The 24,645-nt window shown below is 45.9% G+C and overlaps 2 protein-coding genes across 5 annotated transcripts; both read left to right on the top strand.

Moving 5' to 3' along the window:
* The first annotated feature begins 3,426 nt into the window (after window positions 1-3,426).
* On the top strand, window positions 3,427-15,243 carry HROB (homologous recombination factor with OB-fold). 2 transcript variants are annotated; one of them, XM_083410981.1, is made up of 10 exons: window positions 3,427-3,583; window positions 4,248-4,298; window positions 4,542-5,657; window positions 7,476-7,559; window positions 8,620-8,760; window positions 9,685-9,793; window positions 11,333-11,418; window positions 12,100-12,249; window positions 12,435-12,654; window positions 13,941-15,243. In XM_083410981.1, exons 1-10 carry the CDS (start codon window positions 3,572-3,574, stop codon window positions 14,012-14,014), a joined length of 2,043 nt encoding a protein of 680 aa, XP_083267107.1. In that variant the 5' UTR covers window positions 3,427-3,571; the 3' UTR covers window positions 14,015-15,243. The 2 variants fall into 2 exon arrangements, with proteins under 2 accessions (XP_083267107.1, XP_083267108.1); XM_083410982.1 differs by having other exon boundaries at window positions 3,450-3,700.
* A 1,988-nt stretch (window positions 15,244-17,231) lies between these two features.
* On the top strand, window positions 17,232-23,207 carry ASB16 (ankyrin repeat and SOCS box containing 16). 3 transcript variants are annotated; one of them, XM_083411024.1, is made up of 5 exons: window positions 17,252-17,708; window positions 18,751-19,018; window positions 20,123-20,615; window positions 21,836-21,949; window positions 22,617-23,207. In XM_083411024.1, exons 1-5 carry the CDS (start codon window positions 17,393-17,395, stop codon window positions 22,800-22,802), a joined length of 1,377 nt encoding a protein of 458 aa, XP_083267150.1. In that variant the 5' UTR covers window positions 17,252-17,392; the 3' UTR covers window positions 22,803-23,207. The 3 variants fall into 3 exon arrangements, with proteins under 3 accessions (XP_083267152.1, XP_083267150.1, XP_083267151.1); XM_083411025.1 differs by having other exon boundaries at window positions 17,263-17,708; window positions 21,866-21,949; XM_083411026.1 differs by lacking the exon at window positions 21,836-21,949 and having other exon boundaries at window positions 17,232-17,708.
* The last annotated feature ends 1,438 nt before the right edge of the window (window positions 23,208-24,645 follow it).

The raw sequence follows: 24,645 nt of genomic DNA, 5'->3' as shown, positions 1-24,645 counted from the left end.
GGGTCCTTGATTACTTGGTTTGGTGGGATCTGCTGGCTCAGACACAGCATATGTCTGAGAAGGCCCCACGAGGGATCATGGAGAGGAGGTGCGAGGGGAAAAACTGTTGTGACATTGATTTCTTTGGCAACTTGGAAGGGCTGTGGTGGGATCCAGAAGCGGCAACCTGGAGCCCCACTGACCACTTAACTGCTCTCTTCTCCATCAGCTTGGGAGCTTTTTCTGAGACACTAATGGGGTATTATAAGATCCTTTGTCTTTTGAGCATCTTTATCAAGATGCTAACAGATCTGCCTGCCTTTGATCAGTTGTGCTTCAAGGGAAGCTCACCAGTCCTCTGATTCTTTCATATTTTCCAGCCCAGACAGATGCTAACCAAAGGATCTCACAATAGTCATCTCCTTGCAGGAGCAAGGAAGCATAGGAGAATCAGATGCACCACAAGAGCATCTTGGATGGGATGGCTTTCAAAGAGGGTGAGACAATTGCCTATCAAAGGCAACTAACTGTTATGGCTATGGCTCAGCCTCCCCTGTTGGAGAGAGCAATGCTTCTGAAAAGCACTTGTTGGAAGCCACAGAATCCCCAAACGTGTTTCACAGGGACTCCTTCCTTCCCTCTGCCCCAATACCTGAGGGTCGTCATGTCTCTCCAGGGATTTGGCCAGACCAAAGTATATGTTGGGGAACAGCTCCCTCCCTGCAAAGAAAACGGAGCAATCAGCAGGCGCCTGGCTCCCAGCCATGCTAGCAGCAGTCTGGCGCATGAGGGTGGGGGACATGGGAAGGAAGCATTCCTATAGTATAGGGCATTCAATTGGCATTTGCACCTACCTGAACTCTGAGCCTTTCCCTCCTTGTTCTGGCCTGCCTATTTCCTAAGAAAGATAGAAGCCACTGGTGGGGAGAGTGTTCCTATGATTTCCAAATGTTTCAGAAGCATCTTTTTGTTCCTTTAGTTGCTTGATAGAATCATAGCATGGCAGGGTTGGAAGGGATCCCAAGGGTCATCTAGCCCAACCCCTGGCAATGCAAGGATCCTGCCCACAGCCAGTCCTGGCTGGGCTCCAAACTCTAGCCTTCTGGTTACCATTGCAGTTCTGCATGGAGTGGAGAAAGGAGAGAGGGAAATGTGTTGCTTACACTCTCATAACACTGGGATGAGATCCACACCATGAAGCCCTTTCAATAACTAAAGTCTAAAGGGCTGTCACATGGAGGACAGAGCAAGCTTGCTTTCTCCTGCTCCAGAGGCCCTTAGGGCCTGAAGCAGTGACTCTCCTTCCTTGGAGGTTTTTAAGCAGCGCTTGGATGGCCATCGGCCATGGATCATCTAGTTGAGATTCCTGCATTGCAGGGGGTTGGACTAGATGACCCTCGGGTCCTTTCCAGCTCTACAATTCTATGATGCTATGTTTTCAAGAGCACCCAATGTGCCTTTAAAGCATATGACTTCCACTGAAATGATTTGTGCCATTGTGACTTCCCTCTCACAGACCTACAAAACTGCAATTCCCAGGATCATTTGGGGGAAGACCTCTGGTTTTTAGAACATGGATGGAGAACCTGCAGTTTGCTCACCCCCATTTCCTAGGAACCAGGAATGGGAAGCGCAAATGCTTCTAACAGTATGGTTATAGGGAGCCCCGCTTGTATAAAATATTGAATGTAATAGGGTTATTAAGGTAATTATATCAGAATTATTATGGGAATGTTAAGGAGGGAAGGAGAGGGAAAGGGAGAGTGTGGAATTCTGGTGGTGAGTGATGACTGGATGAGGATTTGAAAGGGAGTTTGAATGTGAGGCAGTTGAGAGTGAGTTGAGAGCAGTGGGTTCTGGAGGAGCTGGTTGGGCAACTAACTATTCAGTTTAGGATCAGTAGTCTAGTTGTCATTTTTGTAATAAAGCAGCATATAAGATAAAGAGAATCTGAGACCATAAGCTCAGGTACACACGTCATCCTACAATCATTTAGTGAATCATCCATACAGTCTCCTTTAGTGAGGGTGCAGTACCTAGGATCTGGACCAAACATTGATTTTTTTTTCCTGCTCTTTTTATAGGTTCATAGGTTTATGTTCTGGTTCTAATGATGTAATAGGGGTGGGGGCTCTTTAAATACTGGGGGCTGCCACACACTCCTTTTCTTCTTTAAAAAAATAATAATTTCCCCTCGTTTTCAAAAGCACATGCATTGTCTCTTTCTTCAGGTTCTTCAGTTACATTTGTTGTGAGACATTGGTGTTATATGCAGCACAGTACCTCGATTTAAGAACAGTCCGGTTTAAGAACAATTTGGTTTACAAACTCCGCAAAACCGGAAATAGTGTATTGGTTTGAGAACTTTACCTCGGTCTAAGAACGGAATCTGAACGGTGGAAGGGCACCAGTGGCGGAAGGCCTTGCTAGGAAAAGCGCACCTTGGTTTAAGAACGGACTTCTGGAATGGATTAAGTTCGTAAACTGAGGTACCACTGTATAGGGTTGGGAAGAAAAGAGGGGATGCCTGATTACCATCTTCCAAAGCAACTATTCTATTCCGAACTTTAAAATGGCAAGCGTAATTTTGGTGGTCAACAAGAGAGGTTCAAATACTCTCTTCGAGGCAAATCTAAAAAAATGTAGTATAAACACCGACAACTGGGAAACACTGGCCTGCAAGCGCTCCAAATGGAGAACAGCCTTTACCAAAGGTGTCATGGGCTTTGAAGACGCTCGAACTCAGGATGAAAAGGAGAAACGCGCTAAGAGGAAGGCACACTTGGCAAACCCTCACCGTGATCAACCCCGTCCGGAAACCTATATTCCCACTGTGGAAGGGTGTGTGGATCCAGCATTGGCCTCCACAGTCACTTACGGACTCACTGTTAAAACCGTGTTCATGGAAGACAATCTTACTGGCTACGAGTGATCGCCAAAGAAGTACGTGCTACTCAGTGAAAGAAAAAAAACTTTTGATATGCTCCGAGGCACAGTGCTTCACGTGCTCCAGAGCTGCATTTTGATATTTAAAATACACCTTGGCCCACGTTAAAGCGTAATCTGACGACATAGAGTCCAAACTGCTTAACACTAAAGGTAACTTTTAGAAACGAGCTCGACCTCTTCCCAACGGTCTTATTTACGTCCGTGTGGGGAGAAACACGCTTTCCCCCTCTGACAGAGAACGGACACGAGCCGCGGAAGCTTGGCGCCTGCGCGCTAAAGACAAACGAGGTTATTTTAACAAGCGGCCAAAAAACGTTGACGATCCCCTCCTTGCCTAAAACGAGAACAGGCGCTCTACTACGCTTACGTTGTCTCCCTGCCCACAAAAGGGCAAACTCTTCGTTTCCTTGGCTACGCAACCGCCTAGAGCTTTCGCCCACTCAGCCCCCGCTTACGTAGTAGAAGAGCGCCGCATTATGGCGACCGGGCGGGGGCTGAGTGGGCGAAAGCCCTAGACGCTTGCGTAGTCAAGGAAACGAAGCGATTGCCCTTTTGTGGGCAGGAAGAGAACGAGCTATTGCGCAGGTGCAATGAAGAAGGGCGGGGGCTGGGCGGCTCGTCATCTTTGAGGCGGCCAGTTCGAATGCAGAGCTCGGTGAGCGGAGGTGCGGGCCTGGATGCTGGACTTCCCTCTCTCGCTGCATCCCTGCGTCGTCCTTGTTTCTTCACACCGTATTAACCCTGGAGTCTTGGTTCTTCTGCCTCCACGATGGTAATAGAGGGACAGGAGGGACTGGGGAGGAGGGCAGTCCAGAGGGAGGACAAACGCCTTAGAAACACATAGCCACAGCCCATGCAGCAGGACTGTAGCCCATGACGTTGTAGCCCATAATAAGGGGGTTGGCCTGTAAAGTGCCACAGGACTCTCTTGTGTTTGCTGCAGCAGACTGACGAGGCTATTACACTCCCCTCAAACCCCGGGAAACATTGTTTTTAACACAATGCAAGATATAGTAATAAAAAACGTTAAAAGTTATCAGGCAGTCTTTTGAATATCTCAAAACTCTTCCTTGTGGGTGGAAGGTGGTCAGGTTTAAAAAAAGGGCAAGCCTGTTATGTATTTATTTGTTTAGAATGCTTGGATTCTCCTTTTTTCAGCCGAAAGAGACACTTAAAGTGGTGTACCAAAACAACAACAAACCCCACTCAGACTTGTGCTGGAACAAAAACTGCATGTAGCTAGAATAATTCAGGTAGTATAAGTTCAGGTAGTATAGAATAATTTTTTAAAGTTATTATTTCTCCCCCTCACCCAACAGGCCTGTGGTCTACAGAAGCTATTTGCTGTGGAGGCAGACTTTGAAGATGAGGTAAGAGAATATTTGTGAATCTGGGTGTGGTGGAGAGGGCAAAGGTTTCTACTTATTGGCTGAAGTGTACTTTGGACGACTTCAGATGGACATGTGACTTTGGATGGAAGAACTCTGTTGGCCAAATGGCAAACAAAAGATGCCCTTAAGCCCTCATGGGCTCTCAGGCTCACAATGTTCATGTAGTACAAAGCTGAGGGATGGCACCTCATGACAAGCATTCTGTTTCTCTGTTCTTGGTAGGATTTTCTGTCAGCTGTGAATGATGTGGAGAAGCAAGCCCTGGATCCACCTACAGATAGCTCAAGATGTCTTAGACCCCTCTCAACTGGGTTGAGAGCCCCCAGCACCACCATTGCGGTCTCTGAGGGGCCAAGGGTGACCATGTCCCCAGTCTTGCAGGTGCAAAACTGCTCCAGGCTAAGGTTTGGAGAAGGTAATGTCAAAAGCAACCAGAAGACTCCTCTGGCGACCAGCTTCACAGTTCAGAAGGACCTGGCACCCACTGCAACTGAATGTAAATCGAGCGGCACTTCAAACACAAGGTTCAGGTTTGTGAAGCAGCCTCCAGCTAAGCTCCCCACTGGGGGTGCCCCCTGCAATGAGGAAATTGACAACGAGCTTGTATTGGCTGCATGCATGGATCTGGAAGAGTCTGATACACAGTCGTATCCGGGGTCCTTCAGGTCCAACTGTATGTCCTGGGAGCAAATGCGAGATAATAGTGTAGCAACAGCGAAGAAACCACGAGTGGTTGATTCATTGGCATTGACTGACTCTTTTGGGTCAGAGACCTCAAAGTTGGAAAAGACTTGGAAACAACCTGTGGTAGAGGTCATCAGCCATCTCCAGCCGGCAGAGACTTCTCCAAAGTTGCCTTTGAGGCCTCCTGCCGTGGACGCTTCCTTGTCTCAGTCTCGCCTAGGGTTAAGTAGCAACACATGTGCCCTTTCAAACTCCAGCTGCCAGGTGCTCAGGCCTTTCCAGGCATCTCTGCAAAAACCCGCTGCCACATCCAACAGCCCATGCTTGCCTCTGGTTAGACCCTGCTCTACTTTTCAGTCAGCAAGTACCCCAACAAGGCCGCACAAGCCATGGATGCCCAATCAGAGCTGCTCTGTGTCCAGAACGGCCACTTCTGGTGCTCAGCTGCTTTCTGCATATGGTCCCCCAGCAACCTCTATGGAGACTTCACCTGCCAACCCTAAAGTTCCCGGAAACCTCCAGTCACCTGTGGTCACCAATCACCTTGTCCGTTTGGTCACAGCAGCCAACAAGATGCCAGAGCCAGTTACCCAAGTTCCTTTGCGGGCTAAGACGCGGCGCTTCCCGGGACCTGCTGGCATTCTGCCACATCAAGTAAGAGGACCAGCATGATAATAGGGCAATCTTTATGTTGGGGATGGGGAGTGTATGGCTGTCCAGCTAGTAACTACAGCTACCTTTGGCTCTAACCATTGGCCATGTTGCCTGAGGCTGAGGGGTGGTGCAGTTCAGCAGCATCTGGAGAGTCACAGGTTAGCCACCCCTGCTGTATGTACAAAGGAGTGAGGATGCTTTGGAAGTACCGTACTTTTCCATGTATAAGACTAGGTTTTTTACTCTAAAATAGTGTTTAAACCACAGAGCCTAGGGCTTGCCGATCAGAAGGTCGGCTTTTCGAATCCCTGTGATGGGGTGAGCTCCTGTTGCTCGGTCCCTGTTCCTGCCAACCTAGCAGTTCGAAAGCATGTCAAAGTGCAAGTAGATAAATAGGTACCGCTCTGGCAGGAAGGTAAACGGCGTTTCTGTGTGCTGCTCTGGTTCACCAGAAGAGGCTTAGTCATGCTGGCCACATGACCCAGAAGCTGTATGCCGGCTCCCTCGGCCAGTAAAGCAATTTGAGCGTCGCAACCCCAGAGTCGTCCGCGGCTGGACCTAACGGCTAGGGGTCCCTTTACCTTAATGTTTAAAAACAGGGGTCGTCTTATACACAGGGGTCATCTTCCCCCATTTTCATAAATTTGAGTCCCCCAAAATAGGGGGCATGTTACACACGGGGAATGTTATACACAGAAAAATACGGTATATGTGTGTTGTGAAATATTATTACCTTTTTTCCTCCACTCCATCCACAGTTGCTATGTCACAAAAGGGGCATAAAAGCTGCCATCCTCCCTAAGTTTTCTCTGCTCCAAAATGGCTGCTATATGGTTATCCTACTGATGGGGATTACTAATTATCTCCCTATATGGATTCACTGAATGCTTCTTGGGGTGCCTGCAGGTGAAATAACTTTTTTTGCTCTGCTTTGCTGATACAAATGCTCTGTGGTGGCTTAGAAAAACAATGCTAATGAAATTAATAATATAGAAAAAGGATAAAATATTAAATTGAAACCTCAGTTAAATATTTTTGCTGAAATATTCCGCATCCAAAAATCACTAAAAAGTGACCTCTGACTGGGACTGAAGGGAAATTGAATATAGAAAGAAAACTTGTACATTCTCTCCTGATTTGGGACATAGCTTTGACTCAGGGAGGACAGGAAGTCAAGCTAATAATTTTAGTCTGTGCCAATGGTTTCTACAGTATAAGTAATAATAATAAATAATAATTTATTATTTATACCCAGCCCATCTGGCTGGGTTTCCCCAGCCACTATGGGCAGCTCCCAACAGAATATTAAAAACATAATACAATATCAAACATTAAAAACTTCCCTAAACAGGACTGCCTTCAGGTGTCTCCTAAAAGTCAGATAGTTGTTTATTTCCTTGACATCTGATGGGAGGGCGTTCCACAGGGTGGGCACCACTATCGAGAAAGCCCTCTGCCTGGTTCCACGTAACCTCACTTCTCGCAGTGAGGGAGCCGCCAGAAGGCCCTCGGTGCTGGACCTCAGTGTCCGGGTAGAACGATGGGGGTGGAGACGCTCCTTCAGGTATACTGGGCCGAGGCCGTTTAGGGCTTTAAAGTGTTTAGGTAGGGTTGTGTAACTGCCTTGGGAGTACAGAATTGGGCCCAGACTACCACATTCAGCACCCTGAGAATCTCAGCTTTCATTTTTTTTAAATGCAGCTGGGTGGGAGGGAGGGATCTACCTACCTTTTGATATCTTACTTTAAGGTGAGTCCATAACTCTGGCAAGAATTTGTGTTCATTAGATTTTCTTCCTTTCCTTGTTCCCTAAAAAAGCCTGATGGAAAAAACTTAGAAGAGATTCTCATTACAACTCCACAGACACCAACTCATGGGGCTCTAGCAAAGCTGCGGACGGAGGTAATTCATTGTTCTACTCTTCCCTTTCTTAATAGAAGAAGTCATGCTGCAGATGGGGACTGGAAATTCTGCATTGCCTCTGAGAACCCAGCTGTGATGCTAAGCGCACGATTACAAACCCTGTTGGGTGTCTTTTCATTTAATGGGATATGAATTTCATTGGAACCAAACTTCATGGGAATGGGAGATTTAGCCCCTGCCTTTCGCAGTCCTGATGCCAATAAAGAGTTCCTTACCGTGTAACTACTGTATTAATGGTGATGGTCGTTCCCATTGGTGCCACAGGGCATTGCTAGCCAAGCTGGGGGCGGGTAACTTTAATCAGGCTCAAGCGCAGGAAGGGAATAGTTAAACCTCACCCCTCCAAACACTGTAGTTCTAGTAAAAATTGGTTAGTAAAAATTAGTAAATTAGTAAAAATTACTGGCTATTAATTTTTTTAAAACCCAACTCTGAAGCAGCTGTGAAGAATGACCTTTACAGGAGAAAACTGCAAGTTTCCATCCCTTCTTTGTATTTCAAAAAAAAACCTAACTCATCCATGGAAAATCTTGAAATCTTTAGTCTAGTACTTCCAAGCGTCACTTGGTTATTCTCATTGTACTGATAAGGTCAATATTAAGGATGATGAATTGCAGAACCTCACCTCATGAGCCAGAGCAGTCCTGGAAACAACATTTAACAAGCCCTGTCAGGGAAGGGTTCAGGTAGTTTCAAAAGATGCCTCTGGGCATGTACTGAGTAACCCAAACCAGCCCTTGCATGTCTTGGACTACGGCAAGTTTTTCATACGTCAGGTCGTGGAGACCCTTTCTCGTTCTGCTTCAATAGAGATGTTTCTTCTAACTATTCTTTTATATGTTTTAATGTGTGTGAGAGAGGGTGAGGTGGCGAGGAGGAGATTCTGGAGTGAGCAGAGGAAGGAGCATAAGCAATATGACCTGCACCCAGTAGAGCAAAACAGCTCCCATGGATAATGTTGTCTCCAAATGACTAAGTGCTTTCCCCAAAGGTAAGGTGAAAAGTAAGCTTTAACCTGGAATTGTGTGTTCGACTCTAGGAGATGCCTCCTTCCCAGCAGCCAATAGAAGACGAATTTGGAAGAGGCCCTTGGGCTGCCATGAAAACGGAGCTGGGATTGGACGAGAGAGATCCGTCCTGCTTCCTTAGGACATACAGCGTTGTTATGGTGCTTCGTAAGGTAAAGGCTGAGTTTGGTTTTGCAGGTGGGAAACTTCCACTTCACTTGAAGAAGAATCTCCTCTTGAAGTGCAAACGCCAAAGATGATAAAATGGTTGGGCCTGGAAGCAAGGCTGTATTGCAATATTACTGGAGCCATGGATAACCTTATCAGTAATCTGGATGGGATATATACTGTTATCCATCTGCAAGGGTACAGTATACATATAAACATATTTTCAAAAGAACATACATACAGAAGTTCCTCCATAACACCTTGGAAGTGTTGGTGACTAGTATTCACTCTAAATTCAGCTCAGGGAAGGCCAACATCTGCTCCACACAGCTGGGAATAACTGTCCACACCTCTGGTAGGACCTCTTGCACCAGGTTTGCATGCACTGGTGAACGAAGGTGGGGTGGGGTGGGGCAATCCGCCCCGGGTGCCATCGGGGGGGGTGCCATTGTGGCAACCCCCAGGACGTTCACTGCACACGCCCCGGGACATACACTGCTTGCCATGCACACACCCCCGACACGCACTAGACCCCCGGAGCAGGCCTAGTCTGGTAAGAAGGTAAACATGGTGGGTTGCTAGGCAACTCCCACATGCCTCTCCCTCCTGTCTCTCTTCCTGCTGCGCATCAAGTGATAAATGAGGTGTGGGTGGTTGCTTGACGTTCAGCTGTCGTCCTCTCCTCCAACCTTGAGCCATCAGGAAGCGAGCTACGAGGCCTCTTTGGCCAGCTGTCCTTTCGCTGTGTGTCCCCGTACAACAAAGGGCAGGAAGAAAGATATATTAGAAGGCCTCTTCCATACCCTTTGCTGCTCTGGCGATCAGGCACCTTTTCTCAAATCTCAAAAGTGAATACAATCCTGTCTCAGATTTGCCACCCTGACTTCCCACAAATAGTGCGTTTCCCTTGCTCATTCTCTTTCATGCAGGCAGCCCTGAAGCAGCTCCCAAAGAACAAGGTTCCTAACATGGCCGTGATGATTAAGTCGGTAATGCAGACCAACGTTGACGCGGGCGCCGTGCTCAAAGACCCTACTGGTAAGGATGAAAAGAGTTCAGTGTCGTGACTTACTTCTTCTGCATGCATTATCGGTGGGGCGTTTCTGCTTTGCCTGTGGTGTCTGGGCAAACCTTGTTTGTTAATGGCCACCGTCTGACTCATTTCTGGGTGTTTGAATTGACTCTGACTAAATATGGTGCAGTCCTTTAGGCACATTGTGCTACTGGGAATTGTTGCACGGGCTTCCACTAGCCTAACAATGGAGCTTGTATATAGCCCTGAGCAAATCTGTGTGTTTTGCTGACCCCTTGTGTTGATGGTGAAGGATGGAGAGGGAGAGTGCTGTCTTTTCATTAGATTGAGGGAAAGGGACTGGATAGTTGTGACATGGGGTTTTCCCCCCAAAAAAACCCTTCTTTGGAGCCAGCAAAGAATTGGACAAATGTTTCAAATTCTTAAGTAAAATGTTTTAGGTGCCTAAACAAAATTTGTGAATAGGTATTGGGAGGGAGAATTGCCTAGACAGGCTGGCTTCTCAAGCCAGAAGTGAAGCAAGAAGAAAGGCAATGGCTGGAGGGAGTTCGTTTTCAATGGACTGCTCAAATATTAATTAAGCTTTTTTCCCTTTGCTATTGGAAATACGTATGTAAAACATATTTGCATGGACAATAACAAAAAAAGAAGACTGGGTAAAAAGCAACTTGCACCAAACAAAAACACAAACGAAACAAAAAAATACAAACACAATTTAATCCTTGGCATTTCCAATTACAATTTATATTGGCAGTAGTCTTTTTGTTCATTTTTCAGCTTTGACTCCCAGTGGTACCCTCGGGCTCTCCAGATGTTGCTGAACTCCCACTCCCATCATCCCTAACCATTGGCCATGCCGGCTGGGGCTGATGGGAGATGTAGTTGAGCAACATCTGGAGGGACAAAGGTTCCTCACCCGATTTAAATCCAACATCAGCCAGGGGACAAGCAGTCCAGCAAATATTGAGGCAAGTTCTCAGTTGAGCTAGTCCCACAAATGCACATGGAGGTTCCAGACTGACATTTTGGCACCAATTTTTTGTGGGCATAGTTTGAAACCTTGGTGCTCTATGCTACCAGGTAATACTAACAGGGCATTAAAAAAATAAAGTAGGCCATTTGGGATGGTTTGCTTCTTAACTCTCATGCATAAACATTCACTGCAAGCCTCTCCTGTATAGTTTGTTTTAGTTGCCACTCCCTACACAACCACATTCTTGACTTCCTAGGATATGTTTTCATTTGACCATCACAAGGAATAAACAAGCAACACTGAAGTTGTCCTTAGAAGTCCTAAGCCTAGGTGGGGCTGATATGTGCATTTGCCTGGGACCAATTGTTCTTTGCTCCAGGTCACTGGCAAATTATGTGGCTGGTGTTGAGTGCTTGGGACCCTTCCTTCGCTGGGCTCTCCCTCCCATCTCTGTGTTCCTGTATAAAGGGCAGTGAGAGCTATTGGTGTGTGACACTTGTGTGTTTCCTCTTTGACTTCACTGTATATTTAGTGCTCCTGTACCTGATTGGTTTGGCCTTCTGTCATGCAGGAGAAATGCAAGGCACAATACATCGCCTGTTGCTGGAGGAGAAACAAAGTGAATTTAAGGCTGGTTCAGTGCTTCTGCTAAAGCAGGTACTAGAAAACAAGAAATCAAGGGCTGGGTGAGCTTTCATTTCCATGCAAAAAAATTATAACGAATAGCTGGTATTTAAGACCTTCTGCTACAGGGGATCCAGAGACATTTTTGAGCGATAGTTCTGCTTGTTTGTGCCCCTGCTGGTGCAGTTATCACCTCCAGATTAACACAAGTTAACAAAAACAAGTTACCCCTTCTAGCTTTGTGTCAAATAGATGCAACCAATGTCAGTTGAAAGCAGAACTGACAAGTCAGGAACCATCTACCACAGATTGTCCATTGGATGGTGGAATGTTCCTCCTTCTACTCCCAGAGAGCTTTCTTTGCTATTATCTGGGTGCTCTAAATGAGGTCCATGAGAATATGTAGAAAGGTGTCTTAGAATTCTTTGCTCTAGAGACTCACTTAGTCCATCTTACTTCTGGAGATTGTATGCGTCGCTTTTATTCAAACCTCTTGTATTCAGATGAGCTGGTCCAGGACACCAATTAAATAGTATTATCTCCCTCCTTGTTTTTAGAAGTTGGGTTGTATATTTCATTCTTTGGTTGTGAACTACCCCTTCCCAGCGATGAAACATCTGCCCCTCTATTGTTGTATTTATTTTTATTTTTTAAAGTATAGTCAATTGTGCCGTGTACCATAGGCAGTATTGATACCTACGTTGGGTTTCACAGGTGGGTGTGTTCTCCCCATCCTATCGCAACCACTACCTCAATGTGACACCCAGTAATTTGGTGAAGATATATCCTCCGGGATTCAGCAATGAGAAGACCCCTCAGTTATGCCAAGAGATTGAGGGAGGAATGCAGACGGAGCCAACACAGGTAAGGAGCAGGCTCTCCTTCGCACAATTGCTAGGATATAGGAGTGGCTGTGTGTACTCTGGATACTTTTAAAAAAAAGTGTATGGAAGCACTTGTTCTTAATTACTGGGATGCTTGGTGATAAAAGTATGAAGGATGCTAAACTCAAACATTCTCTGTGGCCTCTTGGAACCTTGCAAGTGCAGGCTGCGCCGGAATTCCAGCAGGATCCTCCCACCAACGCCCCCGTTGCCATGACTACAACAGACAACAGGAACAAAGGAGGACATGAGATGGATGAGGACCGCTATCAGCGCGTATCGGCATTAGATAAAGGGTCATCATTGACATCAATTCCAGGGGTCTCTGGAGCAGGCAAATCAGTTTTGCACCTTCCATCCCCAAAGGCTGAAACAACTGATTTGGGTAAATAGAACTCTTAAGTAGCAATGGACTGATAATGCCTTTCTGTCTCTCTTTCCCCGCTGCCTCCTCCAGAACGAGGAAAATAGGAAGTGTGGACTGCGTCAGGGATGGAGAACCTGTGGCTCTCCATTTGTTGTTGGGTTCCCTTCAGTTCTAGCCAGCATGGCCAATGATCAGGAAAGATAACCAGCAAGATGGACTACAGAAAAGTCCTACTGAGCCAGATGCAGCTTACAGGACTACATGTTGCCAACCTCCCCGCTGCTCCCCAAGCACTTAATGACTTTTGGATCAGCAGATGGCATGCAGAGCCCTGTGTGTGACCATTCAGTGGCCACACATAGAGCACTGCATCCCACCCGCTGATTTGAGAGTGTGCAGCAAAAGCGGATATGTTGTTCAAGGATAGAATAAGGTACTTGGCATCCCGGGGACTGAAAATACCTTTTGAAAAACGGGCAAGCTAGCCCTCCTTGCCCGGGGAGAACTTTGATAAACAGCATCTGGCCACAGCTTAGAAAGCAGAGAGAGATTGACCAGAGTTTTTTGTGCTGCCAAGGGGTGAAACTGCATGCCTCTGTGCTGCTCCTTTGCCCTTCCTCATGACTACTGCTGTCTACCTGCATTCCTGCCCACTCACCCCGGTTCCTTCCCAGAAAACTCCAAATACTTTGGAAAACCTGAAACATAGAAGCAGGTCAAATGTATGAAACACAGATGCAAAGTAGAAAATGTTTGGCCGTGGAAAGAGGCGCTTCCTAGGATATTCACAGCTGAGTAGGAACATAAGCATGTTGGGCCTCGGCTAAAACAATGGTGCTACTGGGCTATATTTGCTTAGAATGCAGGTTGGCAGAGATACTGCATAGATGGGGCCATTTCATCTGAACCAGTGATAATTCTACCCACCCTGGTACTGTTTGCTTTATATATATAACGACAATAATTGAGCCCCACCCCACCCCAAAAAAGTGGGGATGGTGCAGAGATTATCAGAATATGAATTCTTCACTGGTTGTGAAATGTTGTGTTTGCACTATGTGTCTGAAGCATAGACTGGACTAAGCCCTGACCAGAGCCTTGCTCACTGAGTCTAAATGAGTCTGCAATATTTTCTTTCCTCTCCCTTTATTCCCAGGGGCACAGCTTTCCCATGGGCTGAAGAGAATGGGGCAGCCCCTGATCTTTGGAGAATCTCATGTGCAAATAGGAACCCATGCATGGGGTGCTGGGGTGATTTAGTTCCTGTTCTGCAGCCTGAATAACTTTTCATGCTTCTTATGCAGATGACCTGGACCAGCTTCTTGGAGAACTACCCGATGACTTTTTCTCCAACTTTGATGCCCAAAGCAATCTATGACTGCTCACTGATGCTCAAGTAAGGGGACCTGCTGTCATAGAACCATGGCTATTGTCCTGAGCCCTGCAGAGATTTTTTTTGCCCAGTGAGTCTGACTCCCTTGCACATATCTTTGAGATTTTTGCCTTCAGCATCTTTATCAACATTGGTTGCGATTGGAGGAAAGAAGCTCCTTCATAAGACAGATAACAAATCTGATGGAATTGGACAGAAACGGGAGCCCCAGCAGGAATAGCATTGGACATTAAGCTCCTGCTACTAATTTTACTGCAGCCTGCCATTTGTTCAAAGGCACAGCCTTCCAAGCAACAAGGTATCTGGCAGTGCACACCCAGCATCACACCTTATTCCAGACCTACTTCTGCCTGCACGGCGCTTTGCCTGGATGTTTAAACCAGCCAGAACGGTCGTTTAGCACGTTAAGCAGCTGTCGTTCCCTTCCGATTTGAAACACTATCTCTCCTGATGCCTGCTTCGGTACTCTGTCACAAACCATGTCAGAGGCAACATGCAAATAATCTTGTAAATAATCTTATGTGGATGGAAGCAGTCAGCAAAATGTGTGAAGTTGACTTTTGCCAATAGAACCTTGCAAAAAAGATGTTTGCGTGTTGTATCTTTTTCTTTAATCCTTACCTTTTATTCCTTTGCGATTGACATTTTGATTGTGGGTTTTAAAGGGAGTGTGTGCATAATATGTTTTATACATATTAACTTAGAGATCTGGCTCCAGAAAGGCAAGTAACCTTCTCTGCCAGGTAGCTCATGCCAATTTGAACTCTGGATGTCGTAGCAGCAATTCCTAGTACTGAGGCACTTATATGCGCACTGGTTACTTCACACAAGCAGGGATGGGGAGTCTGTGATCCTCCAGTTGTTGGACTCCACTTCCCATCAGCCCCAGCCCCCTTGGCAAATGGTCATTGATTGGCTAATGGATGGAAGCTCTTGGACTGGAGGACCACAAGCCTCCCATCCCCGCTACCTCTCAATTTTCAGAGTTGACGTCGTATACCCATTGCCTGATTGCACTTTTCTACATATTGAAGTGAGGAGCATCCCCTGTTCATATAGAGCTTCCTGGATACATACAATCACCTCCATATACTACATGGATAATGTGGGTCTGAGATATTGAAGCTGGATAAACCCAGCTTTTCTTGTTTGTCTCCTTGGGAAATTTAGAGCAAAACAGAATGCTGGCAATAAAGAACCAGAAACAGCAAAAATGGAATGCCTTTTTCTTCCCATAAAGTGCTGCAGTCAATGTTGTGGTAGTTTGACCAGTTGCGTCAATGTATGTGACCAAATTTCATAAATTTATTCAAATGACAAAAACTGGTGTGTTGGAACTGGTTGTCCACAAGAACTTTTCAGAGATGGTCTCATTAGTGTATAATAAGAAATGTGTGTCATTGCTGCCGTCATCCCCTGCAAGATTAGGTTTTTAACTACGCTTATAGAACTATAATACCGTGGCATGCAGAGAACAACTCACTGTCAGATTGGTTGGAGGGGAAAAACACAGCCCCTGGAGTCTTTTTTCAAACAGATATTTCAGTTAATCACAAATAAAAAGAGGAAAACCTCTGTGCATAAAATAACAAGTACAGATCAGGAAATGATACAATGGAAGAAGAAAAAATGTACACTAACTACTGTTTGCGCACAAGCTTCAAGAAAAGCTGACCGAATGTCACCCTATTTATTTTTATTTAAAACACTTAAGATACTGCTAATGATTGTGAATATCAAAAGTGGTGTACAAAAGATAAAAATGGTGCCATGAATAATAAACGTAAAAGAATACAGCAAAGTGCTTTCTAACTGCTACATCGAAGGCTTTGGCAAACAGGAACATCTTTAGCAAATGCCAGAAAGAAAGCAGGCAGCAACCATCTCCGACTCTTGGCAAGTTTCCTGGGGACAGGACATTGTCCTCTTTGTGCTCATGTTGGTACCCAGCCAACTCAAATTGGGATAAGGTTTGCAAATCGTTAGAACAGTGTTATGGGGCGAGTTCTAGCATTCAAATGCCATATGCTCAGCTGCCCGTTATACACATGAGAATCTTCATAGGTTGGTGGTAGAGGTTCCAAATAGGCCGGTGCTGGATTTAGGGCGGTGAGGGCAATTCCCACACACAGTGCCGAGCCGAAGGGGGTGCAAAATTGAGAAGATCCATAATTCAGAAGATCTGTTTGGGGGCACCAAATTATCAAAGACTGCCTCTGTATTGGCAAGCAGACAGACCCAAAATCAGGATAGTGAGCTTGTGGCCCTCCAGATTCTAACCAGCATCAGCTAGCATAGCCAATGGTTAGAGGTGGGAGTTTTAAACAATAAAAGCTGGATTGCACAGCTAAAGGAAGCAACAAGGAAGAGAGCCGTAATGGATGGGCAATGAAATTCAGTGAAGTGGCAACATTACTTTCCCATGGTATAAGCAGAAGGCAGGTGGCAATTTGTAAAACAAATCCTTGGATAGCGGACTCGTCATGTCTTTGGCAGCAACTACACTACACATTTAAAGCAGTATCATACCACTTTAAACAGCTGTAAAAAGGTAAAGGACCCCTGACAGTTAAGTCCAGTCGCAAACAACTCTGGGGTTGCGGCACTCATCTCGCTTTACTGGACGAGGGAGCCGGTGTTTGTCCGCAGACTGTTTTTCTGGGTCATGTGGCCAGCATGACTAAGCCGCTTCTGGCAAAACCACAGCAGCGCACGGAAGTGCCGTTTACCTTCCCACCGAAGCGGTACCTATTTATCTACTTGCACTTTTGACATGCTTTCAGACTGCTAGGTTGGCAGGAGCTGGGACCAAGGAACAGGAACTCACCCCATCGCAAGGATTCAAACCGCCAACCTTCTGATCGGCAAGCCCTAGGCTCAGAGGTTTAGACCACAGAGGGTAGAATCCCCCTTTCCAGTGTGCTCTGAATTTTCCCCTCCCATATTAATATTTATTTTTCAGACAGCAGACTTTGCTTACAAGATAACTTGGGGGGGCTAGGGAGGAAGGCTTAAATACTTAAAACTTGGTGATTGCCATTCTCATTTTGTTCCTTTATCACTGTACTCTTCTCAGCTTTCTTCTACGGATCCACCAACAAGTTAATTGCACGGAGATCCAGAAAGGAAAATTGACACTGCAGAGAGACTGAGAGTATTTTTGCTGTCATGATGACTATTCCTTTCTATTTATAGACACAGCAAAGCTTGGGTGTTTGTCCAATAAACAGATTTGCCCATTGGTGACACCGCATCGTAACCATACCTTTTAAAATTGAATCTGGGAGCAGCTTACAGGTTGGGGGTAGATGAATTAGGCCTGCGTGGAGAAACTTTGGCTGCCTTTTCTTCTCGTGTGGAAGAATGTCGAAGGAAACTTTCACGTTCACTTCTTCCACCCTTCGCTCCCTGCGTCTGCAGCGAGAAATGCTGGAATGGGAAGACCGGCGGAGGGCTGCGTCTCGCCAGTCTGTGAGTCAGAGGTACCAGCCTAGTTTTGGGAGCCTCTCTGCACTCCCCAAACTTGCCCGACGCCCACAGTATTGTCGGGATCCTGCTGTTCACAATGCCCTGTACACAGGAGACCTTCCAAGAGTCCGGAGCATTTTTAAGGATGAATCTACTGCCAACTTGATTGTGGAGACCCTCAGTGAGGAGCTGGTGTGGTCTGCCGAAATGGGTAAGAAGGGGTTGTCCATAGGGGTTGTCACTTGGATTGGTGACTGGCCTTTTAGATTTTGACTCAGTTCTGTGGGGGTGGGAGACTTTTCAAGGCTTGGGTTCTGGCAGGACGACAAGTTGGAGCACAGGAATTTTGGTCCCACTGGGGAAAGATTCAGCATTGCAGGGTCTGTTATTAGGATTTCTTTTTAGCTTAGAAGGGCGTGGGGAGATGAAAAAGGACATGATAGAGGTATATAAAACGAATAATCTGCATGCACTCACTGTCCTGAAAACAGTTTCACTGCCCTTTAAATGCCCACTAATTAAAAAAAAACAGGAAAAGTGAATAGCCAGAAATTTTGTTGTAATCACAAAAATGTGGCCACTTCAGTAAAAGTGGTTAGTTTGGAATCCCCTTATGAAAAGTGGTATTCTTTGTAAGCGGAGCCTTCTGTCACATTGCTTTTATTGCAACATAGGTATTTTGACATGGAACCAGTAGGAACTTTGGCAGAAAATGTTTGCTATTTTCTCTCTGCCGTCAACAAGTTGCGACACTTTTAAGAGCAATAGCCTTGAACTTCCTCAGACTTCCTCAGAGGCCCACGTTAATCCACAACCTGCAACACATTGCCCAGATTTAAGTAGTTTCAGGGCAAACAGCAGTATTATTTCATGCTCACTCGCTTGCATGGAATTTCTGATCACTAACGGTTACCCAGGCTGGTGCTTAAATTCAAGAGCTGGTCTACCATGAGGCTATTGCTTTGGGAAAGCTCCCCAGGGGAGAACGATGGAGAAAGTCGTACTGTGCTGTTTGCTCCCATCACCAGAGAATCATAGAATTCTGTGCTTCTAAATATTTATTAAGGTATTTGTTTCGCTCATTGGCTATCATGGCTGATAGTTCTATTGTCAGATTTTGTGGCAGCCTAATTATGCGCTGTGGGAAGGATTTTCTGTTTGTTTGCCCTGAACCTATTGCAAATGCATTTAAATGGCAGTATTAACCTGCCGCTTCTCAGTTTTTGATCCTCCTGCCCAATAATCTTCTGCAGGGCTGTGGGTGCTGACCCCCCAGAAGAAGCACACTTCTCCATTGTGCATCACAGCGGCCAGAGGCTACCAGGATTGTGTGAAGCACCTGCTCTTGCAAGGGGCTGAGGTTGATGCTGTCGTTGGTGGGAAAGCCGCCATTCATGAAAGCTGTGCCAACCACCGCGCAGAGTGCACCCGCCTGCTCCTGAGCTACAGCGCAAACCCCAACCTTCTTTCGGAGGACGGACTGGCTCCTCTGCATCTCTGCACCACTCAGGAGTCTTTGCCGTATGTCTGGGAAATTGGGAAGGGGTGTGTGTTTGTGGGTTGAAGTGTTGCAGCAATAAGGCGACAGCAGAATAGCGGCAAAGTAATTAGCCAAATAGGACTAACGATTAGCCTCTATGAAACTAACAATTAGCCTTCCTGGTGGACTTGGCAGGGGGCTCCTTAATTCAATTGCAAAAGTGCCTTTCTCCCATGCGAAATTAAATGTACGGTAGATTGTACTACCTCAATAGATTATGCAAAGCATGTTGTTAAATATTACAATCCATGGGCAATTCAGATTCTGAAGCAAGAACCACCGAGTTTCATCTTGTTTTGCATAATTGCCTTTGTTTACTCTGATCCCTACTGTTTTCTGGTCCTACTAGTCATGGGGGTGGAGAGCATCTTTGCAGGGCAGTGGAACCCCAATCACTGGCACCCTTCTCCAGCCACGCTTCCTGAGAAAGCTGGATTCTTCTGTTAATGAGAAGTGTCCAGTTGAGCCGGGGTGAATGTAGCCAATGAACACACCAGGGTGGAAAGCCATGGCAGAAGGCACAGATTAGGTTAATACCCAACTCTCCACAACTCTGAAAAGTCCACAACACATATTTATAAAGTCCTGGTACATTGTTAAACGTGAAGGACGCGTGATCATGTGCTTCAACAGAATACCTTGCCTTCAGTCTTCCTGTTGGTCTTGGAGTTCGATTCCCAGAGTCCTGTCACTCTCCCAGACACTACCAGGAATTTCCCAACCACAAGGTCTGTTGCAAGTGGACAACTTGACTTTTGCTTCTAAAAGCACCTTGTGGGCAGCTAAATGGGTCATGCTAAGTAGGCCATATCGTTTGCAAGCATATCTAACTGGGGGGGAGAAGCCATTGTTATGGACACACTTAGGCCAAAAGGGTCTCTCTAGCCCCTTCACTTCCAGTTGCAGGCTCATGTCCTATATGGGTCCTGATTCTTTTAAAACAAAAACAACAACAACAGAGTGGCAGAAGACTGTGTTCACTGCTGCTTCCCCAGATAAATATTGTGCAAGCTTCCTGCACCCACCATGGGTTGGATCGTGTGATGGTTGCCAAATTCCCCACAGCTACTCCTTGTGCTTTCCAGGTGTGCCCAGCTGCTCCTGGAGTACGGAGCTCTGGTCAACCAAAATACAAGAGACCACCGTGCTTCTCCATTGCACGTGGCTGCAAAGCACGGCCTGGACGACCACGCGAAGCTCTACCTCTGCTATGGAGCAAAGGTTGCCCACAGGAACCGAGAGGGAGAGACAGCCCTCAACACAGCCTGCGCCAGTGCAGACAGGCCTGAGGAGGCTGGCCGCTACTACCGGGTGGTGAAGCGGCTGCTGGAAGGTGGGGCCGACGTCCGGATAGCTGGCCGGAAGAACCACACGCCCCTGCACAACGCCTGCAGCAACTGCCACATCCGCATTGTGGAGCTTCTGCTGCAGCACGGGGCACAGGTCAACGTTAGAAACTGTGCCGGCTACACACCTGTGGATTGTGCCCTGCAAGCAGTGGAAGATTACCTGGAGGGGCAACCTGAGAGGCTTATAGCCACCTTGCTCGACCATGGTGCTGCTTCTATCAATCCCAAGGTAAGGGTCGCCACCTCTATAAGCTGCTGGCTGACCTTGGTATTGGGGAACCTTTTTGTACATTCAACCCAATAGGAGAAGGCAAGGCTGGCCACAACATTAAGCAGCTTTGGGATAGCAAAGAGGTGCTGGACGGCAGAGTTGTTTGTAGGGTGTGGTCTGCCTTGCGCCCCTTAAGTTACCTTGTTGTCCTCTTGTATGATGGAGGATCCTCTCTCCTATTGTCAGCGCAGTAGTAAATTCACCTACCATTCAGTATGTGGGAAACAAAGTGAGTAGGAGTATTTAGTCCTTGGTTAGGCAGCAACATGGTTTGGATTGGTCCTTAGGCGGTGGGGAGGAGAACATTTGCCTGTGGCAGCCTTGGCCAACCTGGTGCCCTCCAGATGTTCTGGACTACAGCTCCGTAAGTCATGTCTGTAAATAGAAGGAAAGGGATGATATGAGAGAATCAAGGCTTGGTGGGGCCTGGAGATGGAAGAAGGGGTCCCTGGGAGTAGGAGTGGAACCAGGGGTTGTGCAGGAGTCTGATGTCCCACTTCCTGGTTATTGGAAGTCATGCTCTGCAACCCCCACTTGTCTTTTTTCCTGAGATTTCCACCAGGTTTTGCCAGCATGTTCCTAAACAGTTTCCCACAGCCATATGTATTCTAAACATTTCTTTTAAAAATGTGTACTACAAGATACCCAGGATTACATATACTGTGCTTAATTATTTTACTGAGCCCTTGAAATCTTGGTCTCTGATATATGCACCCTCTTGGTCTTTTGGATTTCATCCTTTCAAGTTTATAAGAGCTAGAATGTATCTCTCTTCTGCCTTCCTTTGCCAAGGGAAATTCCCTGGAAATACTCAGAAGTCCTAACTGGAATCTTTCTGTTTCCTTTTCTTTTTCTTTCTTAATACTGAATTAAAATTATTTTTAGGCACTGTGATAATACAGGAGTTCTGGCTGAAGACTTCCAAGGGATGTAGCATAGGAGATTGCTCTGATTTTATCTGTGCGGGATTGATAATTATATTATTTTATGTACCTTGCTTAAAGCAAGTTTTTCCATTAAGCAGTTTATATATATATTTCTAAATAAATAACGGAATCTACTTCTTCTTTTCTTTCCAGTACGCTCACACATGTGTTCTTTCTCTCTCTCTCTCTCTCTCTCCCTCTCTCTCTCTCTCTCTCTCTCTCTCTCTCTCTCCTTGGTAATTTTGCCTTCAGATGCTAAAATTTTGTGCCTTGTCACCTCAGGCTATGGAAGTTGTTCTAAATTCCTATGACCGGATCCCACCCTGTGATTCTTGGGTGGATTCTGTGCCTCTTGAAGTGTGGCAGGTAAATTCCTCCAATCGAATGTAATGCAACACAAAAACAAACACATATACACACACTTATGCAATCACAAGGCTTGCTGTTTGGTCCTGCAAAATCTATTTATCCACTTGCACTGGCGTGCTTTCGAACTGCTAGGTAGGCAGGAGCTGGGACAGAGCAACAGGAGCTCACCCTGTATGCCCTATAGGATAATATGATTTTGTATGGCATGCCTGCCTGGTTGCTTCTGCTACTACAGAGACAGAGAACCTGTGGCCCTCCAGTTATTGCAGTTCCTATTGGCCTCAGCCAAGGCTCAGGGAGAAGAATGAGAGGATTATGTTCGTGGTGGTCAGTGGAGGCTGATGTGTCTTAAGACTCAGAAGGCAGAGAGGCCAACACAGAGTGGACCCAGGGCTAACAACAGGCAGAGCCAACTAATTCTAGGTTTGCGCCTTTCCTCCTCGCTGCTGACTTCTATAGTGACAACACCGAGACTAAGGAGGAGGGAGTTGACTGCCAGGACCACTTCCCTAGGCTGGTTGTAAGCAAAAAGGCAGGCTGGTGGGAAGTGCCTGAGGGCAGACTGCAGTTGGTGGGGCAGTACCCAATTCACCTCCATGGACCAGCCTGCTGCTGTGGTGTGTGTGTTCAATGCCTCATTTTACTTTTCTTTGCATTTTGACAGGAGCATCAGGTGTTCTACGATTCAGCCATCTACCTGGTGAATCAGCCTCGCCCTCTGCAACATCTGGCCCGTTGTGCTGTGCGGAAGCAGTTGGGGCCGCAATGCCATCAGGGCATTGCTCAGTTGAAACTGCCATCTTCTCTGCAAGACTACCTGCATCTCCCACTGGAGGGCTATCTCCAGTGATGAGGAATTTATACACTGGCCTCAAGAAGATAGAAGTCAAAAATTCAGAATGACCTACTTATTTTTCCAAGTGGCCATTTCTCCAAATTTAAGAGGCTGCTCGTTAAGCACGATTAATAAGGTTGTGGTGAAATGTAAAATTGTCTGGGATTGGTATATTCAGCAGCCACCTGCTCTCTCATCTTGAAGTGGTCAAGGATCACCCTAGAACCTGGGGTCTGCATGAGCACTTGGGCACCTGACACTTTAAATCTAAATTATTTTAATTATATTTTAACACATTTATATTTATGTTTAGGTCTGAAAATGGCTGACAATTGCCCCACGATGTACTGTTAGGCCCTTTCACCATATAATCTTTGACTGCACTAATACTGATTAGTATTAAACTGATTATTTCCTTTATTTAGCTTGTGTCTGCTTTTATCTGTTTTCTCTTATCAAAATGTTAGTCAAAGATGCCCCTTTGTATCTAGCAGTGTAACAAAATCTCTTGCTGCAATGTTCCAGCTCCTGCCCGCAACACCTTGTCGTAGTCATCATTGTTATTAACCTGCCTATCTATTTATATAACCTGCCTCTTTTAATCAACTATTTTGTATTAAAATATATTAAAGGCAGCTATCAAAGCAAACTTTTAAACAATAAAAAATACTGAATGACAATACAATCAAAAACAGAATAAAAATAAGAGAAGAGCCTATTTCAAAAGACAGTGCCACATAATACCCTGCTGGAAAAGCTCACGAGAAGGCACGCAACCGTGAGATGCATGTGCCCTTCCTTGGGCAAAGTCTTTTAATGAATACAATGAAAAGGAGATATATTGCTTCTGCAGCAGATGGAGGATACCTTGCTCTGGATACCAATATAACTTTGCTCAGTGGCTTAATGCAGATGTTAAGCAGTGAGAGGTTCGAAATGGAGCCATGTGGAACGCCATAGCATAACTCCTGGAGGATTGTTGCCGTCAACAATAGAAGTGGCCATCAACCTAGAAAGGGAACTGTTGCAACATGTTCTAGTGTGCATGCCCCCTGCCACTATGCCCTAATATTCATTCCAGGACGGGAGTTCCAAATTAGCTAAGTACTGCAGACTTAGCCAAGCCATGGACCCCCTACTTTTGAAAAATTTGATATATCTATGGTGGTTTTTATTATGCAAATGGTGCCACAAACCGGTGTGTGTGTGTGTGTGTGTGTGTGTGTGTGGTACGTGCACCCCTTGAGGTCCAAGGATCCCCAACTGGGAACCACTAGGATAGTAGGACTGATAATATCAAAGACTGTCAAAAGTTTTAGGAGAGTTAACAGAGCTGAACTCCCCCCCCTTGTCTCTCTATCTCTGTTTCCATCAGGGCAACCAAGATGTTTCAGTACCAAACTGAGGCCAAAAACCAGACTGAAATGCAAGCCCCCCCCCCCCCCCGACAACGGCCATCATCTAAAAATGCCTGGAGTTGCAGCAACAGACTCCCATGAACAGGGTGGCCTACCATCAAAAGGAGAATTTGCATATGCTTATATATATATATGTATATATACACATTTAGAAATAATTACTGTAAGTTAAATAAATATACCTTATTTCTTTCTACTGTCAGAAGAGTATAACCTCACTGCGTAATTTCAGAAATGTAGGAAACCTAACTTCAGAGTTAATACAGAAACTTTTCTTTCACGATTTGTGAGTTTTTATGTGGAATGGGACCAGGGTGTGCCAGAAGAAGCGGACAGTGTTACAAGTGTCTAATGGGCCCTAACAGCTGCTCTCGTGTTGGGGGGGGGACAAATTTTAATGTTCTGATAACATTTCGGAAACCTCCCCCTACTAATAAAGT

Source organism: Podarcis tiliguerta (assembly GCF_965153285.1).
Source record: "Podarcis tiliguerta genome assembly, chromosome: 13".
Lineage (NCBI taxonomy): Eukaryota > Metazoa > Chordata > Lepidosauria > Squamata > Lacertidae > Podarcis > Podarcis tiliguerta.
The sequence above is the reverse complement of the archived record's forward strand: the minus strand, read 5'-3'. Positions and strand labels throughout refer to the sequence as shown.